The sequence below is a fragment of the Oryza glaberrima genome, chromosome 12 (assembly GCF_000147395.1).
Source record: "Oryza glaberrima chromosome 12, OglaRS2, whole genome shotgun sequence".
Classification (NCBI taxonomy): domain Eukaryota; kingdom Viridiplantae; phylum Streptophyta; class Magnoliopsida; order Poales; family Poaceae; genus Oryza; species Oryza glaberrima.
Window position 1 is genome coordinate 11,307,008 of NC_068337.1, and position 22,359 is coordinate 11,329,366.

General features: G+C 41.6%; 2 protein-coding genes across 7 annotated transcripts; one reads left to right on the forward strand and one right to left on the reverse strand.

Moving 5' to 3' along the window:
- Positions 1-2,624: 2,624 nt before the first annotated feature.
- LOC127757143 (uncharacterized) lies at positions 2,625-9,532 on the forward strand. 6 transcript variants are annotated; one of them, XM_052282580.1, is made up of 6 exons: positions 2,625-2,977; positions 4,858-5,976; positions 6,078-6,655; positions 7,960-8,077; positions 8,167-8,307; positions 9,070-9,532. In XM_052282580.1, exon 2 carries the CDS (start codon positions 4,875-4,877, stop codon positions 5,943-5,945), a length of 1,071 nt encoding a protein of 356 aa, XP_052138540.1. In that variant the 5' UTR covers positions 2,625-2,977; positions 4,858-4,874; the 3' UTR covers positions 5,946-5,976; positions 6,078-6,655; positions 7,960-8,077; positions 8,167-8,307; positions 9,070-9,532. The 6 variants fall into 6 exon arrangements, with proteins under 6 accessions (XP_052138540.1, XP_052138537.1, XP_052138538.1 ...); XM_052282577.1 differs by having other exon boundaries at positions 6,078-6,154; positions 7,938-8,077; XM_052282578.1 differs by having other exon boundaries at positions 2,626-2,977; positions 6,075-6,655.
- Positions 9,533-9,954: 422 nt separating this feature from the next.
- Positions 9,955-20,207, reverse strand: LOC127757142 (ABC transporter G family member 1-like). Its single transcript, XM_052282574.1, has 8 exons — positions 19,818-20,207; positions 18,646-18,725; positions 15,466-15,927; positions 13,229-13,315; positions 13,027-13,155; positions 12,760-12,951; positions 12,571-12,657; positions 9,955-10,785 (listed from the first exon to the last, which is right to left on the reverse strand). Exons 1-8 carry the CDS (start codon positions 20,176-20,178, stop codon positions 10,159-10,161), a joined length of 2,025 nt encoding a protein of 674 aa, XP_052138534.1. The 5' UTR covers positions 20,179-20,207; the 3' UTR covers positions 9,955-10,158.
- Positions 20,208-22,359: the final 2,152 nt, after the last annotated feature.

Below are 22,359 nucleotides of genomic sequence, written 5' to 3' on the forward strand. Positions count from 1 at the left end.
CCGATGATATTTACCTCAGCATATTCGGCGTTTGGCGCGTTTGAAGGATCGACGGAGGTCGACATTGTCAGCGGGGAAGTTGTCGTTGCAGGGAATCGCCTTCAGGATCGCTGGAAAGCTCGAGGGGGTCGCCGGAGAAGATTGGGGAAAGTTTTTTGGTTAGAGCAGTGAAAACGGAGGTAACGCCGTGAAAAGAGTGAAGCGGTAGTTACTATTTAAAAGAAAGTGCGGTAACGGCCAAAACGAAATCGAAGAAGGAAACCCTACATATACTCGAAAAAGGAAATTGAGCAAGTCCACAACATTACCAATATAGCGGACTTGGGGGGCATGTGTTAATGACCAAATTTGGTAAATCATGAACCAAGTTCGACATTGGAATCAAAGTGGATTCGGTGAAGGATTGTGTTCAAAGAACAAATTGCGCATCGGCTGTGAGGGCATCGGTTGAGATGGATCGGATAGAAGATAGCCGATACAGCCGATACAGCCGATTTCGTTGAGATGGTTATAAAACCATTTCTGGAATCGATCAACGTGCTACACAAGGATTGTCATGATGGAGATAAGCTCTCAGATAGGCAATTGTATCTATTAATTAGGATATTTTAAATAGTTTCTTTAGAGATATGTTTCAGCAAGAGTTTGCTGTAAAAACTCTTTCGTATCTTAGAAGTTTGTTATAAATAGGAGTCGTGTCTGGCAAGGACCAATCATGTATCTCGGGTATAAATACGACCTGACCCCATGTAATTTGATAACAACAGTTTAATAACACTTTTGGCGCATCGCCACCCTTTTTTACTTTCATTATTTCGACAAGTTCTTGCTTTCGAGTTGAGCTGCATCGATTTCGATCTTCAACAAGAGGTAAACTTGTCATGGCGGCTTGCGTTCTCGGGATTAGTGCTTCCATCGTTATGATACTCTAATCTTGTTTATTTAAATCGTCGAGTTATCATATATGCTTCATAATCTTCATCGGTTTCATAGTCTAACCCGCAATCGGCTGACATTCATTACTGGGTAATAGCCGACAGAGTTAGATTTCGTTGTTGATCTAGATTACATAGCATATCTACCATCTTTTAGAGATTTTCATCATCTTGCCTAGATTTTGTATTTATTCTTATGCTTAATGCTGCATCGGTTGAGTTCGACCTATTAAGTAATATTCATAATTACAATATCTAGCTTGTTTTATGATTATTAATAGAGATAGTATCGGGGTTTCAGCCGATCTTACCTGATTTAGCTATTTTATACCTTGTATGCTTGCTTGACATGCTAAATCTGCCCTTTATATTAAGATCTTATAGCATTGAAGTATATTAGGCTTGCTGATTGATATATTTTGTCTGTTTTGATATCTTAATATAGAGTGGTATCAGAGTATTAGCTGATACATGCTAGATCTATTTGATCGGCTATACTATAAACATACATATAATCATTATCTTAATGTATCTTTAGACTTAAGTGATTTATACTGTCTCGGCTTGCTGTTTGATCTATCCCAATCACTTAGTTTAAATATACATCGAGAAAAGGATTATATATCATTGATATCTACAGCCGATCGAGTAGATTTAGTTTTACATTGCTTTATTCTTCATTGCCGATCTAGTGCCAATAGCATCGGCTTAATGATTGACGATATGTCATCGGCTTCTAGCTGATCGGCTATCGTTTATGGATTTAACCTCGGTTTTCTTGTCTTTCTTTCTTGTTGATTGTAGGATCAAATCAACTGGCACGCCTTTGAACCCAAGAGTAAGATTTAGGACCTACACTGGAGTTAAGCAGATCTCGCAGGCCAGTGTGTGTTTTCGCATCAACAACCGTCCATTCCCTCCACTAACTAACAATGGCGAGTTAGCATTAGAGGAATGTCATGCGTTTGAGAAGGTGTTTGGAAGGAAGTCGGACATTCCTGAGTTTAGGGACCTAACACATGCCCATGGTGCGATACTAGATGGCGGCATCAACTTAGATCAGTTGCTAGAACCATTCCAGGTGGACGGTTTCAAGATGGGTTTGGAATTCCCATCCATGATTGCATTGAAGCTATGGCTCTAGGAGTACACCATCGTGCACCATCATCCATACCGTGTTGTAAATTCCACTACAAATAGGAGGTATACTGTTAAATGTGAACACGCACGGTGCAAATGGAAGGTGCACACAACTAAGAGGTCCAGTGGCACGCGGAGGATTTCATGGGTTGGTAAGACACATAGTTGTGCTAGTGCTGAAGGTCCAGGGAGCCACCAGTAACTGATATATAAGTTCATAGCAAACAGGTTATGCAATGCCTTAAAATTGCAACCTACACTCTTTGCTTATGCGTTAGCTGTCTATATATATTTGAGGTTTCCCCTTTGTCACGTCACTCGTTCTACGTATGCTTTACTGCTACGGTGTCACTTTGACGGCGCCAGCCACTCTGGTGAAAAAAGATCATTGTTGGATTAAGTTTTTCCAGGAGTTTATTTGTAAAATAAGTTTTCAAAAAGATCGAAATGTAAAAATTTCAGCATTGGTAGGTCCCAGTCCCACCGCTTTTCTCTCTTCCCTTTTTCTCTTCTTCTCTTCTCTCTCTTTCCCTTCCTTCTCTCGCTCATTTCTTCTCTCTCTCCGCTGCCTCGGAGCAGGAGAGCGCCGGCAGCGGAGCGACGAAGCGCGGCCTGAGCGGCGCAGGCAGGAGGGCGCCGGAGGGCGGGGTGCCGGGGTGCGCCGGGTAGAGGGAGGGGGCTCCGGCGCGGTTGGGGAGGGGGCGAGAGCGGCCGTGCTCGGCGGGCGCGGCCACGATAGGAGCGCGGCGGCTTTGGGCCGGCGGCGCAGCTCGGGGCGGCTTCGGGCGACGGCGTGGTGCGAGCTCGACGCACGCCTGGCGTCCAGGAGCCGGAAGGAGGAAGGGGCGGCGTCGGGCGGCTCGGCGGCGCTCGGGAAGGAAGGACGTGACAACGGCGGGCAGGTAGAAGACCTCCTTACCCACGCTACTCCTTCAATCTGGATGTGGTTAGCATCGATCTGCAACTAGTGGGCTTACTGCACATGATTCGTGGATGCATCACTCTTCCTTTTTTTTTTCGTCTACATGCTCCGATCTGAATCTGATACGGAATATAGATGCTGTGGTTGTTTTGGGCAAATGAATGAGCCGAAATGCAATTTGCGATGCTATTTTTTGAGTAGGTCTAACTAGGGAGATTTTGGATTTTTTCTTATCTGTTTTTTGGGGAAGTTTTTCAATCCGGGTATGACACCGAGTTGGCCACGGCTTATGGAGACGGAAACGCGTATGCGGTCTCACCGATACGGATGAAAATCCGAAAATTCGCGTGGACGGACGAAAATCAGTGTGACAATCAGAAAATTGCAGATTTTTCACGTAGTTAGTCATAAGAAGATTACAATATTGCTTAATAATTAGAGTATTAGTATGTACCAAAACCTCTGTAAGTTTTGTTAAAGGTTTGTTACTGAAGCTAGTGCTAGGGTTAAATTCCTCACTGCATCGGTCAGTGCCTTGGTGGTAATGTGTGTTCGTCGAGCTATTCAAGTTTGGATCGCTTGAGATAGTCACCTCAGCGGGCCACCGACGGCATCACACGACAAAATCAAGTTATCTAACGTAATGTGTTGTTCATCAGGAATTAGGAGACCTGAATATTTCTAGTTTTTTCTGACGATTAAATCGTAATGAACAAAATAAAGCCTTCTTGTTCTCAGATATTGGAGTATGTGTGTAGCAGTAGCATAAATGCGACTTTGAAAATGTAATTAGCAATAGTTTTAGCAAGTGATTGAAAATAAACTCATGGGAGCTGATGAGATGGCATGCACTAAGTAGCAGTAATTGAGAGAAAAGCATTGAGATTTGGTGCCACTAATGGGATTTCCTTGAACTACCACAAAGATGCAGCTATGCAACAAACCAGAAAAAAATCGATCACTCGGTTATCTTGCAGGTAGGCAAGTAGCTGAGGCATCGAGGCGTGCAACTAAGCTACTAGAGCATACACTGGGGGGTAGGGTCCCGGTGGCAGGTAGCTCGGCCAGCAGGTGCACCCTGCCGTATGGGGCCCTCCTCCTCTGGCCTCAGCGGATCCCCATCCATCCCGCGAGCGAGCAGGGCGCCGTCGTTCGTCCTGCTGCTTCTGCCGCATCCATCCTGGTGACCACATCCTCTGCCACCGCCACTGCCACCGCCGCGGCGCCGCCTGCGCCGATCCCCATCCATCGTGCGAGAGAGTGAGCAGGGTCGTGTCGTTCGTCCTGCTGCTTCATCCGCATCCATTACGCACATTATCTTTCCCATCTCTCTCTATCCACACACTTTTTCTCGAATTTGCATTGACCCTAGCTTCTGTTCTAGAAATTTGCCTTGACCTTGATACTAATAACAGTTTGATGGTTCCCAAAAAGTTTGGGGGTGTCCCATGTTAGATCCGCCACTGCTAAAATAATACCAGCAACTACATTTTTCAACTGTGAAAAATTGATCCATCACCATACTAGAAATTTTCAACCACATGATTTGTATGATATTAGGCTTTTCTGATTTGTTGAATAGATTGCAGTTGTTATATGTCTATTGGAAATTTATTCTCGGTAAGTTTCTGCCAATATGTAGCACAAGTTATGATCAAATTTGCTAGTACTTGAATTATATTTTTCATTAGTTTCATTAAAACTAACATTTAATATATTTTGATAATATGTTTGTTTCGTATTGGAAATGTTGCTATATTTTTCTACAAACTTATAAAATGCGGAGGGAGTACTAAGTAAATCCTGTTTTGAACATTTTCTGTTTGATGCATGCATTGATCCTGAAATGTTTGTTGTCAGGTTTTATAGCAGCATCCATGCCAGTGACCCCAGACACTGCTCATAATTCACTGTCTAATGACAGGAGTGCCACTCCAGAGCCTCCAGTGGGCTCTGGCCTCAACCATGCTGGTTCTGAAATGTTTCAACCAACTGAAAGAAAGGGTAGATTAAAAGGTTCTGCACCACATGACACCTTGAGTAATGCTGGAACTGCTGCCAGTGCTGGCATGGGTACATCTGTCTTGGTTCCTGTGAAGGCGACACAATTCGAGTCCGGCAGTGCTATCACCCATACGAAGGACATCCCAAGACCAGCTGGTGATATTTCCAATGCAATCATTTCTACTGGTACCCTGATCCCTCAGAAGGTGTCGCAGGTGAAGCTTGTTAAGGACATCAGCCAACAAACGAACACCCAAAAGCTAGTTGGCTCTACTTCCAATACAGGTGATCGCAACGATCCGATGATCTCTGCAAAGGTGCCTCAGCTCCAGTTAGTGAGGGACACCACCCTCCAGATGGTCACTGGGAAGCCAGCTAGCATTGCCACCAGTGCAAGCCATGGTACTGCTGTGCCGATCTCTCGGCAGGTGCCCTGGGTCAAGTTGGTGAAGGATGTCACCCCGCAGATGCTCACCTCGAGACTTGGCAGTGCTGCTGTCAAAGTTGACTATCGTACGGCTGTGGCGATCCCTCAGAAGTTGTCCCAGCTCAAGTTAGTCAAGGATATCACACCGCATACAGCCACCCAAAAGCCTGCCACGATTGCGGCGAAGGCCATTCACCAGAAGAAGCGGAAAGCTAACAGTGACCCTGGCGAGAGCCCACTGGCACGGCATAAGCCGACTATCAATGACGTGCCACCCAGCCCTTTTGAAAGATCATCAGTAAGCAGCATTCCGCATCACTTCAGCAAAGCTATGCTGACCGACAATCTTAGGTCACTCACAAAGCTTCACTTGGCTGATGAACTGCCTCGCACATTAACAACGTCGACCAAGAACGATGATATGCGCTTCTTAACCCGATCTGAGCTGATGGAGAACCTGAGATTCCTTGCAAAGAACCACAACTTTTCAAATGTTGCCACGAATGATGGTAACTAGAACTCTAGAAGAATTTCCAGGAGGAATGGCAGTAAGTTGAATAAGCTAGTACTTGTACACCATGTATATGAAAATTCTAGTTTGTCCCCTCTGAAATAAACCACATTATACCCTGTCACTTTGTTGCAGTAGATGATGATATGCACCTCTGCTGCCTGTAAGTTTCTGGATGACGAATTGAGGACAAGAACTCGTGGCGGGAACTTTTGGTGATTGACCTTGCTTTATTCTGCTACCCATTAATATTGTTGTTGAAAATTGTTTAGGTTATTATGCCTTTCTTAGAATTACTTTTTTTGGGTCTACAGAAGATGTTATGCAGACCCCCCTATTTTTATGCGGTTAATCACATGTACTTACACTTTAAGCATTCATTGTTGCTTGCTAAGGTAGGAATTCATAATGTAAACAAATCTTTCTGTTAGATCATTTCCTCTAAAAGGGAATTGAACTATTCTATACAAAAAAGTTTGAAGTTCTGTATTTGTTTTATCTGGACATGATTTAGGTTTCTTATCCATGTATGTTCCTATGTATTGTTCTAAATTTAGTTGCAGACCCAGAATTGAATTCTAGGTGTGGTGGACTCGCAAGAGTGAAAATACAATAACTTATTGAGTCATAAAGAATCACACAAACTATGCTATCGATCATTGCCAATCTTCTCACGGTGGACTGATTAGAGTGCTTGAAACTACCGTCCAACCCAGGTTCGAAGCATGGCACCTCCTTAGAATCAAAGCATTGGGGATGTCTCCCCCCATGGTCGAGTTTTATGCTATTGATCATCAGAAAATACATTCCCAATTTCCCATTTCACATTTCAGTGAAGTTACTAGCTTACAAGATAATGCATTCCCAATTTCCTATTTCCTATTTCTTTCCCTCATTTCCCACTTCTCCATTTCAATTGTCAAATTTTAACTAATTTGCTAGCTTACCAGACTATCCATTCCTAGTTTCCAGTTTCAATTCTCAAAATGTTTACCAATCTACTAGCTTAATGTCACACTTGGATACAAAATGTTTCTTCTAAACATCACTTTTTTATAATCTTAACCAATTGTGTGCCTCAGGAGGGTGCAGCCGCCAGCCTAGCCAACACCCTCAGGCCGTATGGACTCACTGGACACTTGCATGCCGCACATGGTCACTAGGCTGTGTACCGTGTGCTTCTACCTGCTGCTACCCTTGGGCCATGTGGAATCACCGGCTAAACCACATCATCCACCACAGTTTGTGCCTTTACGCAATGCCTTCTGCGAGCTCTATCTGCAGCCTGCCACCATCTGCCATGCGCGATATGCCTTGCCATCCTGTGGCTGTCAGTCGCTACGCTGCCAAATTAATGAATTGCTTGCACACGGTGGCATGTAGGGGGATGGGGTAACTGAGAGTGTGGGATTTGTAGATTTGGGAGTTGTGCTGTTCATGCACACTTGGGCTCACTTATTCCATCATACGCTGGCTCAAATGCCCATACCCTTGACTGAACCAATGCACCGTGCCATTCATCTGTTACTCTATTCTTTAATGCCTCCACCCTCACCATGGTGCCCTGCTCGCGTACTTTGGTGATGCTCAGAGCCTTGGAGGAAGAAGCCCCAAGGGCATTTGCCGTCTTCAGTAGCTGTGTACTGTTTGGGTCCGCGCAAGCTTTCCGCATTGGTGGGTCCACTCTAATTAAATTATCATGTTCACAGACTAAAGTAGGCCTTTTAGTTTTCAGAGAGGCTGCAGTTTTTATGCTTTAGGTACACATGCTTGGACAATTTACACCTGAAATTGAAGCTTGGAATAGGAATTCAAAAGGATTTTAAGAATATACTCAACTTTTTATTACCTTGTGTTTATATCTGCCATAAAAGAATTATATTCTCATGCACAAAATGATCAAAGCTTATTTTTGTGCTGCTTTAATTTTGTGCTTGGATCGACTTCTTAGAGAATGCACTAACTGCTGTACACCGTTTGTTTCCAATGTATGATCAGTGGGTGCCCGTGCCATTTGCAGCAACTCTGGATTGTTCGGGCCTTTGGGGGAGGATTTTCCACTGTTACACCATACCATCAGATGTGGGGTGATGACATCAGCATGTCGAATGAAATCCTGGAAAAAAAAACTCTATATGGTGTGTATAATTTATAATGTGCTGAAGGTAATCATAACATTTGTTTGTAAATGCATGGCTCTTTGTTGACCTGCATGTGCCATTTGCAGCAACTCTGGATTGTTCGGAGAGGATTTTCCACTGTTACACCATACCATCAAATGTGGGGTGATGACTGATGACATCAGCATGTGCAACGAAATCCTGGAAAAGAACTCTATATGGTGTGTATAATTTATAATATGCTAAAGGTAATCATAACTCTTGTTTATAAATGCATGGCTCTGTTGACCTCTCCTCTCATAAGTACACAAAATTTTATGCATTTTTATTTGGCAGTACTTGAGGTTTTCTTTTTCTGTTTAGGTTTAATTATTTATTTGTTATTTATGTTAATTTCTTAATTTCCAGTTTGCTAAATTGATACAAGCTCAGAAGCTCATCATGCCATGCAAGATCTGATTGAATGCTTCTGATACTCATTCTTCAATCAAACTGTTCATAGTTCATACATTAAATATCTGCGTGTTTGCTTTAGGAATTAGCAGAGACAATTCGGCTAATGAATTGATGCACAAAGAGACCTCGTGAACATGTATGATTGTACAAGTTGTTTTCCCTAATCCTTCTATTTTCATAAATATCTGTTAACCTTCCATAAAAAAAAGAGGCATAAACTTTTGTGCCATCTTATTAGGAACATCTCAGTGCTTCAGTGCTATGGAAGAGAAAGCATGGAAATTCGTTACTCCTTTTTAATCAAATATATTTTGTGGAATACACAATAACATATTAACTTTTCTGTTTGCATGTTGATTAAGGAAAAATCATCTAACCAAACTCCAAATAGAACAACATAATTTATTTAGAACATTGCTACTAGTTCGTAAGCAGCTTTCTTATGTCAATTTTTGAAAGCGTTTGCGTCATTCAACTACCCATTGGCACTACATAGTTAAAGATGCTCATCTGATTTTATTGATAAAAATGACAACTGTCCCCGCTGCGTGCAGAGATGCAGAGAATAGGTGTCTGACAAAATTCAAGTGCCAAAGGCTCAGCCTGGCTCAGGCGAAATCCGCCATCACTTGCAGCCTGGTTTCTGCAGAGCCCTAAAACTGTCACTGACTCACCTACTTGCTTGGCAACACCTCTAGTTTGATGTACAGAAGTAACTCTTTTTGACAAACCAGCAAATTGATCGTGTATGTACGGTCATATTCTGCTCCATTTGATGCCACCAAGGTCAACCGTTAATTTTCGTAAATCTGAAGTTCTGAACTTTGTCATCATGTCTCTTGGTGTGTGAATGCAGCAGGAATTAGAATTCCATGCCATGATGCTCTTGCCAAGCTGAATAATGTGTGTATTCAAGACTTCAAGGTTAATGCATGAATGTTTGGTACATGTGCATAACTGTGTTCCAGATCTTGTATTTGAGATCTGAAGCTTGCAAATCTTTTCGAATGAACAAAATCACGTTTGCTCCAGGGCTTGCATAATCATTGAAAAGCTTACATATCGAATCGCTCAAAAAAAAAAAAGCTTGTTTACTTTAAATGTACTGAGATAGCACATAATGCAAATGCCAAATCATATATTCAGGCATCCAGAACTTATAGCAGTCGGTATAGTGCTAAATATTTAGACATTTTAAATTAATCCTAAAAAAATTCTTATCTACTATATATTAATATTAAAAAAAATTACAGTTAGAACAGATATTGAATTCAGGGTAACATGGACGATTTTACTTCAATTCTCCTCTATCGTACTAATTTGGAGGCGAGCCAACCTGCTAGGCAGCACTTCATTGTACTGATTTTTATTCTCTTCATTACCAGATTCAGAGAGATTTTTGAATCACAATCACCAAGAATCAGAATCTAAAGCCCCACCATACGAGTCCGTAGTTATATCAAGAGTAGTACATGTACATGAACATCGATCAGTTTCTCATATGTGAGCCCATTGTTATATTATTTGACTTCAGGTTTTATCTAGTGTTACGGGTTACAGATCAAGTGCATTTTGAACTTGACGATAGACATGGCAAATCTCTCGGAAACAAGAACAAGAAACGGGAGAGATCAAGGCAACTATTAAATTAGAGAGCATTTCATCCTTCTCATCTTTGGCCTGATTCCCTCCGCAACCTTGACAATTGCGAAAAACATCATCCTGTATATCACCGCCATTCCAAACAGGATGGCGAGGTTTACCCACTTGGAGTACCACATCTCCACCTGCAACGCCTCGAGAACCTGATGGCCAGTAATGGTGGCATTTGCCATGATGAGCTGATCGCTCGCGAATGTCTGCCCGACAAACTCGTTCTTGTAAAACCCCTGCACCGCGTACTTATGGAAGGAGATGTAGTAGCAAGGGTACTTCCACACCGGCTTCGGGAGCTGGTTCGGGAGGCGGAAGAAGCCGCCGTTTGTCATCATCAAAGCCTGCACGCCGGAGCCGACGACGATGCCCATCAGGAAGTCTGGGACGACGGCGGCAATCACCATCATTATGCTCTCGACCAACACGATGCACATGTAGAGGGTGACGACGAAGTAGGCGATGTTGCTGCCCCCTCTTGTTAGCCCAGTGAGGTAGTACAGTATTGCGCCGGGGATTATGATCATGACGGCTAGGTAAGGAGTGGCCGAGAGAGTGTTGGAGATGACAAACTCGGTGACACCATAGTGGCCACTTAGTCTCTCTCTCCTGAATACCTGAATTCCAAATACAAACACAAGATTTTGGTGAGGTATGTGCAACAGACACGGCACCATTTTTTTAAAAAAGAGAGAATTATTTCTTTTGGTCTGCTTAATTGTGTAGAGAAGAAAATACCTTATATTCTATCAAGTTAAATCAAGTTGAACCATTGACCGAATACATTTTCCTTGTAAACATTTATATAGTGTAGTTTCTTCTTGCCAGAAAAAAACACAATACTTGTGATGACCATACATATTCTAAATATATATGATTAGGAATAACATAGAATCACATTTTTAACCAATCTTTAATGCTCCATTTGTCAATATGCCATAATTTGTTTTTGTCAAATTGCTATAGCGCCATCAGATTGAAGTTTACCTAGCAAACTTGCCACAACTGGTAGTTTTTTTTTTTAATATTGTTAATAGTTATGTTTTCTAAAAAAAAAAAGAGAAGAATCCTTATAGTACACATGGAAAGTGATACAAAGGTTGGCAAAAGAGGAATTTGATGGCTAGCACAAAATTTTCTCCTTTTGTTGTATTTTACTCAAGGGGCATTTTTGTCTGTTGTTATTGTATAGTCTAACCATCCTGACTTGACAACGTTAATCCAATTTAACAGTAGAGTGGCATAGTTACAACTTTTGCATAAAACTAGTGTCATTTTAGCAATTCTGACAAAAACAGTAGCATTCAATAAATATAGGGAAACCTAGTGGCATATCCACATATTTTATAACGCAATTTAAAATGCTCCACTGTTTCAAATTACTTTTTGTTGTAGTTTTGTTTTGAGTTAAATATTATTTCTATCTATGATCATTAATTTCTAGCAATCCAGCATGTCGGTTATATATTAGGAAAGTATTTCCTATGGTCAACCTAACAACATATATTTATTTTGGTGTTAAACTGCATGAATTTCGAAAAGGTAATAGTAAATTAATATATAGATGTTTGACTTATAACAAAACTAGAATGACAACTAATTTGAAACAGATAGGAGTATCTGTTTATGTAGGGCCTGTTTGCACAGCTCTAGGTCCAGCTCCACCCCTCCTGGAGTTGGAGCTCAGCCAAACAGTTTCAGCTTCACCAAAACTGGGAGTGGAGCTGGATGGAGCTCTCTCACAAAATGAACTAGAGTTGTGGAGCTGAGTTTAGGCAGCTCCACAACTCCACTCCAGACTCAACTCCTGGAGCTAAATTTAGGAGTTGGAGCTGTACCAAACAGGCCCGTAATATCCTATATATCTATAAAGTTTATCCCCACGAAGTATAGGTAATGCTAATTTTCTTTTCTCTCATTAAGTCACATCATCTCAAATATGATTAATCTATGGTCCAAATTATCTATATCACCTTAGTTTTATCTTTGGATGATTAATCTATATTATCTTTCTTCTTTTCATTGTATCATTGAGGCATATCGCTTTAGTTTTGCTTTTGAAATTTAAATTGTTACAAACAACATCAGCTTAATTGCTTATTTGTTCCGTGGTCCATAAAAAGAAAATTATATAAAGTATATAAAGTTATATCGTCTAGCTATCATGTTATTTATATCATTATTATATATAACTTCTGTAGCAATACGCGATGTTTCATCTAGTTACATTGATGACTCCCTTCTTCGAGGAAAAAATAACGGAAACTTCATAGATGGTTAAGTACTTTTTTTTCCGAAAGATTATGTACTATTTCATAATCACAACAAAATATTAGACAGTCCCTACTGGCTACTGGCTAAACTTGAATTCCATCAGGTGCAATGTGCAACAAACTTATCACCTTTATATCCTCTGCAAAAGAAGGGAATCCTCCAATGGCCATAAAAGTTAGAAATATCGTCATATACATTATCACATTGCATCTAGTCTGAAAAGTTTAAGAACAACATTTGTATCAATGATAGTTCAAATAAAGTTCTACGTGGTCATAAGAAAACAATATATTCCTCTATTAAGAAATTTAATTTACCTGTATAGAATTGTAACTATTATCAATATGGTGGAACACAGTGCCAACACATGTGCAAGCGACGGTGAAAACAGCAAAACGCATCCAGTAGTACCCCATATCCCTGTGCATATTTACGAATGACCTTTTGGTGAGTGCAAGGAGCTTTGTGCAGAAGCTGGCCCGTTCTCTCGTCCTAAATGGAGCTCCACCCTTTAACACACCGCACATTAGAAACATAATTATCCAAGAAGGTATGCACCATATCTAAATATGCAATTTACTTACCATTTCTTTCATCTGAATTATCTGATTTGTTGTTTTTTCTGAATAAGCAGAGGACTGATATGCATTTGTCAGGGTATCTATTGCTTTAGCTGCTGTTTTTCTCCTATATCTGGAATCTTCCACAATTTCCTACATATAGTTTTTGTCTTAATGAAAGTTGAGGACATGCGATAAATATATAACTGTTTGAACTATTACATACCTCATCAAAATCTTTATTGATTGTTCCTAGAAAATGTTCAGACGGGTTCCTCAGGCATGGACATGGGAAACCATTCAGGTTAAAAAACTGCAAGAAATAAATAAGTTAGCCTACAAATTATTATTTTTACAACGGGCATATGTTGAAGGTTCTTTTATGTGTTAATAATATATATAAATATTTTCTTTTGAATGAGTTGATAGAATGACTAGCTTCGGTTCATAGGTGTGCACCTGTTGAGGCCACCAAAAATTAGGGGCCTCCAAATATTTTAGTACTACTAAGGTATGTTCAATAGTAGAGACGAGTATGGCCTCTTAAAAAATACTTCCTTTGTTTTATATTATAAGACTTTCTAAGATTGTCCACATTTATATACATGTTAATGAATCTAGACATATATATGTGCCTAAATTCATTAACATCTATTTGAATATAGACAATACTAGAAAGTCTTATAACCTGAAACGGAGATAGTATAAGATTATTTAGAGACCGTGTCTTTACAATAGTTAAGACAACAAAGGCTCTAATCATTAACTCAAAAAAATATTCCTTTTGTTAATATTCTTTCTATTTTTTTACCCTCATGCAACCATATTTTCATATTGTAGTGATTAAGAGTCATTGTTAAGCCGTTGTTATGCATGATAATGATGTCTTTGTCTCTTTCTTCCATGTCAACAAGCATTCCTAATTAGCAACGCTAAGAGACCACTATTAACAACTATTGTACATGCCCTAATTATCTAAGCAGATTAATAGGAAAACAGAAAAAAATACACAGGGAAAAAAAAGCAACATTCTGTTTTGTTTCTATTGATAGTTGTCCTTTTGGCTCTTCATATTTATGATGTCGGGTGTTGCTAGGGCACGGACAAACTCCAAGCCACTGCTGCAATCTTCACTGTTACCTGTTCTAGAACAGTGTATTTTTAAAACTTTATGGTCTTATTATGTATTTCGCACGGGGGACCTTCAATTTTAAAAGAAGCGCATGCCTTATCTAATCGCCTTTCCTTTCCCTCATTGAAAAATTTCAACTTGGATTTAAAAACTTTCAAGTCAAGATTTTAAAACTTTCAACTCAGATTTAAAAACTTTCAAATGAATGTTAAAAAGCTCTCAACCTAAAATTAAATACTTTCATATCAAAATTTAGTACTTTCAACTCAAAATTCAAAACTTTTAACTCAAACTTTAAAATCTTGAACTACAAATTCAAAAATCTCAACTATTTTTTAAACATTGAAATAAATTATTTATGTATATTCTAAAAAAAAAAAGTACTAACCATTAGCGCTAATCAATGCCATTAGAGCTAATCAGTGCCATTAATCGGCGGCTAAGCGACTTACGCAGCCAACGCGTGCGTGCCAACTAGCCACCCCTAAACAAGCTTAGATAGGATCCCACCTCGCCCCTTAACAAGCTTATACAGGATTCCTTGTGATGGACAGGTTCTTCAAATGGTTCTACCTAAAACAATTAAGTTGCTATGAGAATTTTGCATAAGTTAGTAAAAAAGTTAGCTAAAAATGTATTTATCAGATGCTATTTGTTTTTAAACTATCTACAATAATCGCCTATATTGGTTTTAAATTCAACTGTTAGTGATCCTTAGGAACAATGAATTTTACAAGGATTTAATTACATTTCCTCCAAAATTTCTTAAGTCCCTCAATTCCAAAGGAGGCATTAAATTGAAAAAAGATAAACATATAAAAGAAAATCTTAGTCCCCTAAGATTATAATTTGCAAATGTTGACGATGATTCTTTTTTGTCAATAAACTCCCGTTACCTATAAATATCGATTTATCAATACATACAACTCAGTTACCCATTTCAATCTGAGTTTGTCTTCTCGTTTGAATTCATGTTTTGTTTTGTAAATTTTGTAGGTAATAAATGAGTGGTTACCGTAGTAAAACCCGTCGTACCGACTGGGGTCGATAACTCCCCTAAATCAGAAATAATGCAAACTCTGGATGGGGGGTGCACGATGATGACTTGTATGATGAGAAGGTTAGGGTGATAACTTACCTATATTTGATGGTGACAGTGGCGTGATTTTTTTCTCTCACCAACATGATACCAACAGACATTTAATTTTTTTAATAGATGGTTGAGAAAGCTGTCCATGTAAGTTTTCAAACTGTACACGCGCATATAAACAAGTCTGCATCAAGGTGTTGAAGATGACCAATTCATTAGTCTTGGAAGAGGAAAATTTTACCTCGGTAGCATCAGAAACTGTCCCCAAGAAGACCGTCCTCCCATGGGCGAGCAAGCAGAGGCTGTGGAAGAGCTCGAAGACTTCGCCGGGCTGGTGCACAGCGGCGACGACGGTCATGCCCTCCCCAGCAGCAACGCTGGTGATGTGGCTCATAACGTGGTAGGAGGCGGCGCTGTCAAGCCCGCTGGTGGGTTCGTCAAGGAAGAGTAGCCGTGGTCGTGTCAGCATCTCCACACATATGCTCACCCGCTTTCGCTGCCCACCGCTGATGCCCTTAGTGATCCGGCCACCGATGCGTGTGTCCATGATGTCATCGAGCCCCATCTCCTGGATCACGTGCTCAGCGTGGGTGCGCTTCTCCGACACCAGCATTGTGTCCGGTAGTTGCAGGTGAGCTGAGTAGTAGATGGCCTCCCTCACTGAGAGCGTCGACATCAGCACGTTGTCTTGGGTCACGTACGCCTTGAGAGATATAATTATTACAGTATTATTTTTTCAACAATTTTACAGTGTCACTTTCAGAAAAAGTTATATACCATCATGATAACCCTTTTTTGTCTCCTCAAAAATAAACTTTACGACCTACACCCTCCATCACAGGAAAAAAACAACTGAGACGCATGTACTGGATAATGAGCAAACTAGCCAGCAATTTCCAAGTTTGTATATCATGTGGCTATAAAACCCAAAGTGTCATCGTTTTCTTTTTTTTTGCCAAAAGACATACTATTTTTGTCGAAGAACACTGTACCAATATCAAAGGTTGCATAAGGAGGAAGCCCGACGCCCACGGTCGTCCACGCGCGGGCGACCGGGGGCGAACCCTATTCCCCGGCCGCCGTCACCCTCCCCTCCTCTCCCCCACATCGCCGCCGCCGGAGCGCGCCGCCGGAAACCGCGCGGCCCGCCGGGATGGCGGCGGCGGGGCTAAAATCCGGCGGTGGCCCGTCTCCAGCGCGAGGAGATGGCGCGGCGCGCCGGGAAACCGCGCGGTGGCGCCGCGCGTGGCTGGGAGCCGGTGCCGCCGCCGCCAGTCCCGACTCCACGCGTCTGGATCCGGCCCACCGCCGCTGGATCTGGTGGCCAGCGAGGATGGCGGCGCGGGTGTTGGCAGTGGCCGGCCATCGGGAGACATGAGGAGGCGGCACGGCGTGCAGGGCGACACGGAATGATGGCGGCTGGTCGGCGCAGGCACGCGCTTGCGGAGGCTGGGGAGCCGGCGGCGGCGGCAACTTCCCTGACCAGATCCGGGCTGGCTCCAGCCGGATCTTGCGGGGCGCCTGGAGACCGGCGGTAGGCAGGCGTCGGTTTCGCGGCTGGCAGCGGCGGCTCACTCACGCCGAGGTCGCGTCGTCGGCGTCGGCGTCCGTCCGCGGCGGCGCGTGACGACGGATGCTGCGGCGGCGCGGACGTCACCGGCTTGCGAGGGGCATTGTCGCGGTGCGGGTGATAGAGCCAGGGCAGCCGGTTGCGCGGGGTGGCTGCGTGTGGTGGCGTTGCACGGCTCGGGTGGGCTCCGGCGAGCTCGGCGGCTGCGCGACGTCGCCTACGCGAGGTAGGGGGTTTCTTCTGCCGGTGGCGGGTCTCGTGCTCATGTGCGGCGATGTGCGGATGTGGAGTTGGTATGGCTGCTTGTGAGACGTCTTTGACTAATCTATGGTCATCGATGTGGGGGTGCTTGTGTGGGTGATGTGAAGATGCTGGTGAAAGCCTTGCCGTGCCTTTGGCTGGTTCGACGACGACGACGCCCGCGGGTGCCGTTTCCCTTCTTGGAGGCGTTGTCATGGCATTCTTTCATATCCCCGCAATCTCCAGGTGAAAATCTAGTTCCGAATTCGGACAAGCGGCGGCGGCGCTACGCGTTGTGTCCTCCTTGGGGGCGTCGCTTCGGAGAAGTTCCAACGCATCGACAACTGTTGATGGTCTTTTTTGGTTCAAAAGCTTTCATACCTTAGTTCGGCGAGGCCTTCGCCTTCTTGGGTCCGTTTCTTTCTTGTGGTCGGCGACAAGCTCTTCGGTTGTTCCTGCTGATGAAGTCGAAGCTGCTCGCTAATGGGGTGCGGCGACGCTTGGCAACGATGACATGTTGCAGTCTCTTCCAAGGAGTTCTGGTGTTGGCTGTGTGAAGGAAGTGGCTCCTCGGTGGCTTGGCTGATGTCCATTGTTGGAGGTCGGAGTTGCTTTTCGCTTTGGCGACCTTCATGCCTTCAATGTCGTTGCGGTTGTGAAGTTGGCGCTGCTGGTCGCTTGGGCGGCTAGCTCGGCAATGATAACACCTCTTCTGCGATTTGGGAGCTGTTGTGTCGCTTTTGTGTTTAGCCTAGCGGCGACGTCCTGCGTTTGGGCTCCGCTGTCGTTGTTAGATCTATAGCGGTGGGTTTTAGCCGGTTTTCCTGTAATTAACCGTGGAATTGTTTAGTTTTAGGGCCCGATTTTCCTTATAAACTGGGTCAATTCTCTTCTTCTAATTATAAAAGTGGAACAAAGTTCCGCATTAGGTTTTAAAAAAAAAAGGTTGCATAATTCATGTGGCTATAAAATCCAAAGTGTCATCATTTTTATTTTGCCAAAAGACATACTGTTGTTTTTCGAAAAACACTAACCTAGTTGTTACACATGTTATGCTCATCTGATCTTATCTACATCCCACCCATGTGCCAAATTTTTCTACTACGAGGGCAATTTATTTCTTTTTACTCCTCTCCATGCAAAGATGTCACCAATTTACTCATCTTTTCTCGTTTCCATGTGAAGATGTCATCATGTGCTAACATGTTGCTCTAGTCGAGACCTCTTTATAACATACTTACACCGTGAAAAAAAAAAACTTCTAGCTACGAAGTTAGACACATATATGTCCAGATTCATAGTTAGGATTGGATTTTTTTTTTTTTACGCAGGGAGTCAATACTAGAGAAGGATATCACATTAGAGGCACGGGATAGTTTAGGACTTTAGGTGCCAATGTCATGCTAGTGTTAGCATGCATGATGTAAGCATTAAACCAAGGTACTGAGATCTTGTACTCGTAGGTGTCATGGTGGCAATGGTAGTAGACGTAGTATGGTACCAGATGTGGTACTAGTAGCCCCTCTTTTTCTCTGTTAATATTAGTACACTATGCAGAAAATCCTTGTTGCAGTAAACAAGATTGTTTTAGATCACTGAAAGAATATTTACTGATGTTCCGAAGGCAAGCTTCTCCTGCCGCCCATTGATTAAAATCAATCCAGTTTTACTCATGCCTGGCCCTAACCTTCCTGTAGATGAATGGCAGTAATTAAATCCAGTGCACTAGATGATTTGCTCAGCAGTAAAATGCTGAATAATAAAATATTTTGCATATTGTTTGTCAACCATGCATGTTGCAACTAGTGTGAAGCTTCGACGTTGATAGAAAGATATGGCAGGCAGTCAATAAAAGGGAAAATTAAAGGAAAAAAAATGAAACCTCAGTTCGAACTGAAAAAACAAAGTACGAATAGCTTGAGAACACCTAATAGGTAAAAAAAATCATAAGAGGATATGAAATTAATACGTATGAGTCAATATTTGTTCACACTTAACAACTCTAGAATATGGTCATACCAAACACAAGGATCGATGAACATCTTCGTTTTTAAGTGAAAGATAAGAATTATTGTTATAGGGAGTGGATTCTCTCAAGAGAATGTACACGTGTATCTTTCATATAATAAAAGAAATTCAAAAGAGGTACCACGGGGATTAGTTATACATTTATCGTCAAATTTTAAATAAAAAAAGTGACGGATATAAATATAGGACAATCGTAATATAATTACAGTGTAACTTGCATAAATATAGTACAATCGTGATATAATTATAGTGTAACTTGCATATAACTTATCTGTAACTTTCAAAAATCTATAGGTGACATGCTAATTCCGTGAAAATAGATGTAATGGAACCAAATCCTCTCACATGCATGTGCATGTGTTGTGATTTTTTCCTACCTCTCTTGCACGAATTTTAAAGCAAATTGAATGTTCAAAATAACCTTGTAGTTATATGTAAATTATAATTTAATTATCCTACGACTATACTATATTTATATCTGTCAAATTTTTTTAAAAATATTTATCGATAAATATATAGAAAATCGATTTTGGGTTGTAATTTTCTAAATTTTAGACCTCCGCGCGAAACTATTTCATCTGAAGCCTTCAGAAAATAAGTATTCAACCTTTTGTTTTACGAATTCAGCAAAATTTATTCAAGTTTCCGTTTTTCTTCGTTCGGAAACTTGGGGTCCTCCGGTGTGCACACCGAAATAGTATAAAACTGTAAAAGCCCTGTTATAGAGCTGGAGCGGTGACAGTGAGACGACAAACCTGCGAGTGCATCAAGAAGCGTCGTCTTGCCACAGCCCGATGGCCCCATGATGGCCAGCACCTCCCCGGGCCGGGCGTGCCCGCTGATCCCCTCCAGGATCCTCGCCGGCGTCGCCCTGCTGCCGGCGCCGGACGCCGTCACGCACACGTCCTCCCATGTCAGGTACACCGCGGGGTCCTCCCTGCAGGCGTCAGCCGGCGCTGGCCGCACCTCCTCGACGTCGGCGAAGTACACCTCCGCCCGGCCACCGCCGCCGCTGCCACTGCCACTGCCAGCTGACGTTGGACGACGACGGCCGCTCGTCAACGAGACGTCGACGCTGCTGCCGGTGCTGCCGCCGTTGGGCCAGAGTGGTCGCATCGTTCTCTCGGCTTGATCCGGAGGGTACAGGAGCGCATGCAGTTGTGGTTGGTTTTGGCAGCCCGTCAGAGTCAGAGAGATAAATAAACAGATTTCTCAGTGGTTACTGGTTAGTGGTTCTTGTCACTCCTGTTCCTTGCTTTTAATTTGCATGCGCACATATTACACCTCTTAATTTATCAGCTTTATCTCTTCTCTACCATTTATATCTCTACTATTATAAAAACTATGAAGCATTTATATCTCTACTATTATAAAAACTATGAAGGTAGCCCGCGCGATGCGCGGGCATGTGTATTAGTTTGTTAAAAAGTGGTCCGACAAATTAATTTCTAACTAAAAGTAAGATGTTTTTTCCATTCTTTTTAATTGAATGTTCACCGGCTCGCTCTTTTATTATGAAATATTAAGAATTTATTATTGAATATATTTTATGTGTATCAAGCTATATATCCTTCCCTGTAATTCATATGCATATAATTTGTTGCATATTTGCATGTAAATCAATAAAAACGAAGAAAATATACATGTCTTAGACAACATCTGTATATGATATGTTGCACCCGTATGATATTTTTCTAAAATGACATAGTCAACATGAGTCATGAAATGTAAATTTAATAGGAAAAATATAACTTTTAAACATGAAAGGACATCAATTATGCAATGCTATTAGCGGCTTATATACACACAAGAGTAAAAAACCATGACGCTACTGTGAAGGATTGGAATTTAGGATATCACATATTTACAATTGTCTTTTGTCTCATTTTATGTGTCAAAGCAAAATATGCGCTAAACCGCGCCTGGGGTGCGCAATAACTAAACTACTCCCCTCACAGCACCCCACCCCACCCCCACCCCCACCCCCCGGCGCTCAGGGGACTCTCCCACACCTTTTTCTCTCCCTCACAATTTGCCTTTCAGTAAATAAATTACTTGCAGTTAATATCTTCTTATTAGTAAATGAATTACTAACTAATATATTGATTTTTGCATTGTAATCCCGCACCTTTTGGCCTGTCCATTCCAACTGCAACCCGCACATTTCTCTTGCACACGTAGTAAATAAATTACTCTTTGTTAATATCATTTTATTAGTAAATAAATTACTCGGAATCCAACTCATTTCTTCTCTCAGTAAATGGATTACTCCCAGGTTGTAGCCCTTCTCAGTTGGTTCATTCTCTCAGTAAATGAATTACTGTCGGGTTGGTCTCATTTATTCTCTTAGTAAATAAATTACTTACGATAATACTACACTTAATTGGTTATCATACCTTCTCGCAGTAAATAAATTACTTAAAATAACGTATTGATATCGTCACAAGATTTCTCTTAGTAAATAAATTACTATTACACCAATCTCAACATAACATATTGACATTACCAACAAATTCTCTTAGTAACCAAGTTACTATTACACCGATGGTTCTCAACATATGTCTCTTAGTAACTAAATTACTATTACATGCACGAATCCAACAAGCAAGATGACGCTAGTGCCTCATATCGATGTTGAGCCGACAAAGCACTATAGATTCCTTAGGTCTCCCCATCGACAGGTATCCATCACCCACGAACATCTAGAGAGGCCTCCCACAGCCACCTGGATATAGACAGAAACGATTACATCATCTAAGAGAAGTCTATAATTTACACTCATAAATGACTCTAAATGAGATATGATTCGCTGAAGAAGAAATAAAATGCTTCATAAAAAATTGAGCAGCAGGAAGAGAGAATATGTGCAAAATGCAGCCTCAATCTGAAGAACATAAATCGAGTAGAATAAATTTTAGAACTGATGAGTCTATACTGCTTTATTTACAGGAATACACTCCATTAGACTGATCATAGATTTCAGATGTTCACATGCATGTTAAATTAAGAACCAAAATTCTAATTGACACATTATCAGTTCGCCAAGATAAATCCAAAAAAAGTGTGCAAGGTGTACGACATGAAACATTTCGAGCATCCATGTCAAATGAACCAAGGATCCTATATCTTCAGAGATCACTTGGATATCATTGAGGTCAAGAGAAAAGTTCAATTTGGCAGTCAGTAAAGATCTGTTTCCAGGGGACATATTATTATGCATAAAAATGATACTAATCAAATAGACTCGTCCTAGATTTTTCACGATACCAATGCCCAAATAAGCTAAAATGATAAGGA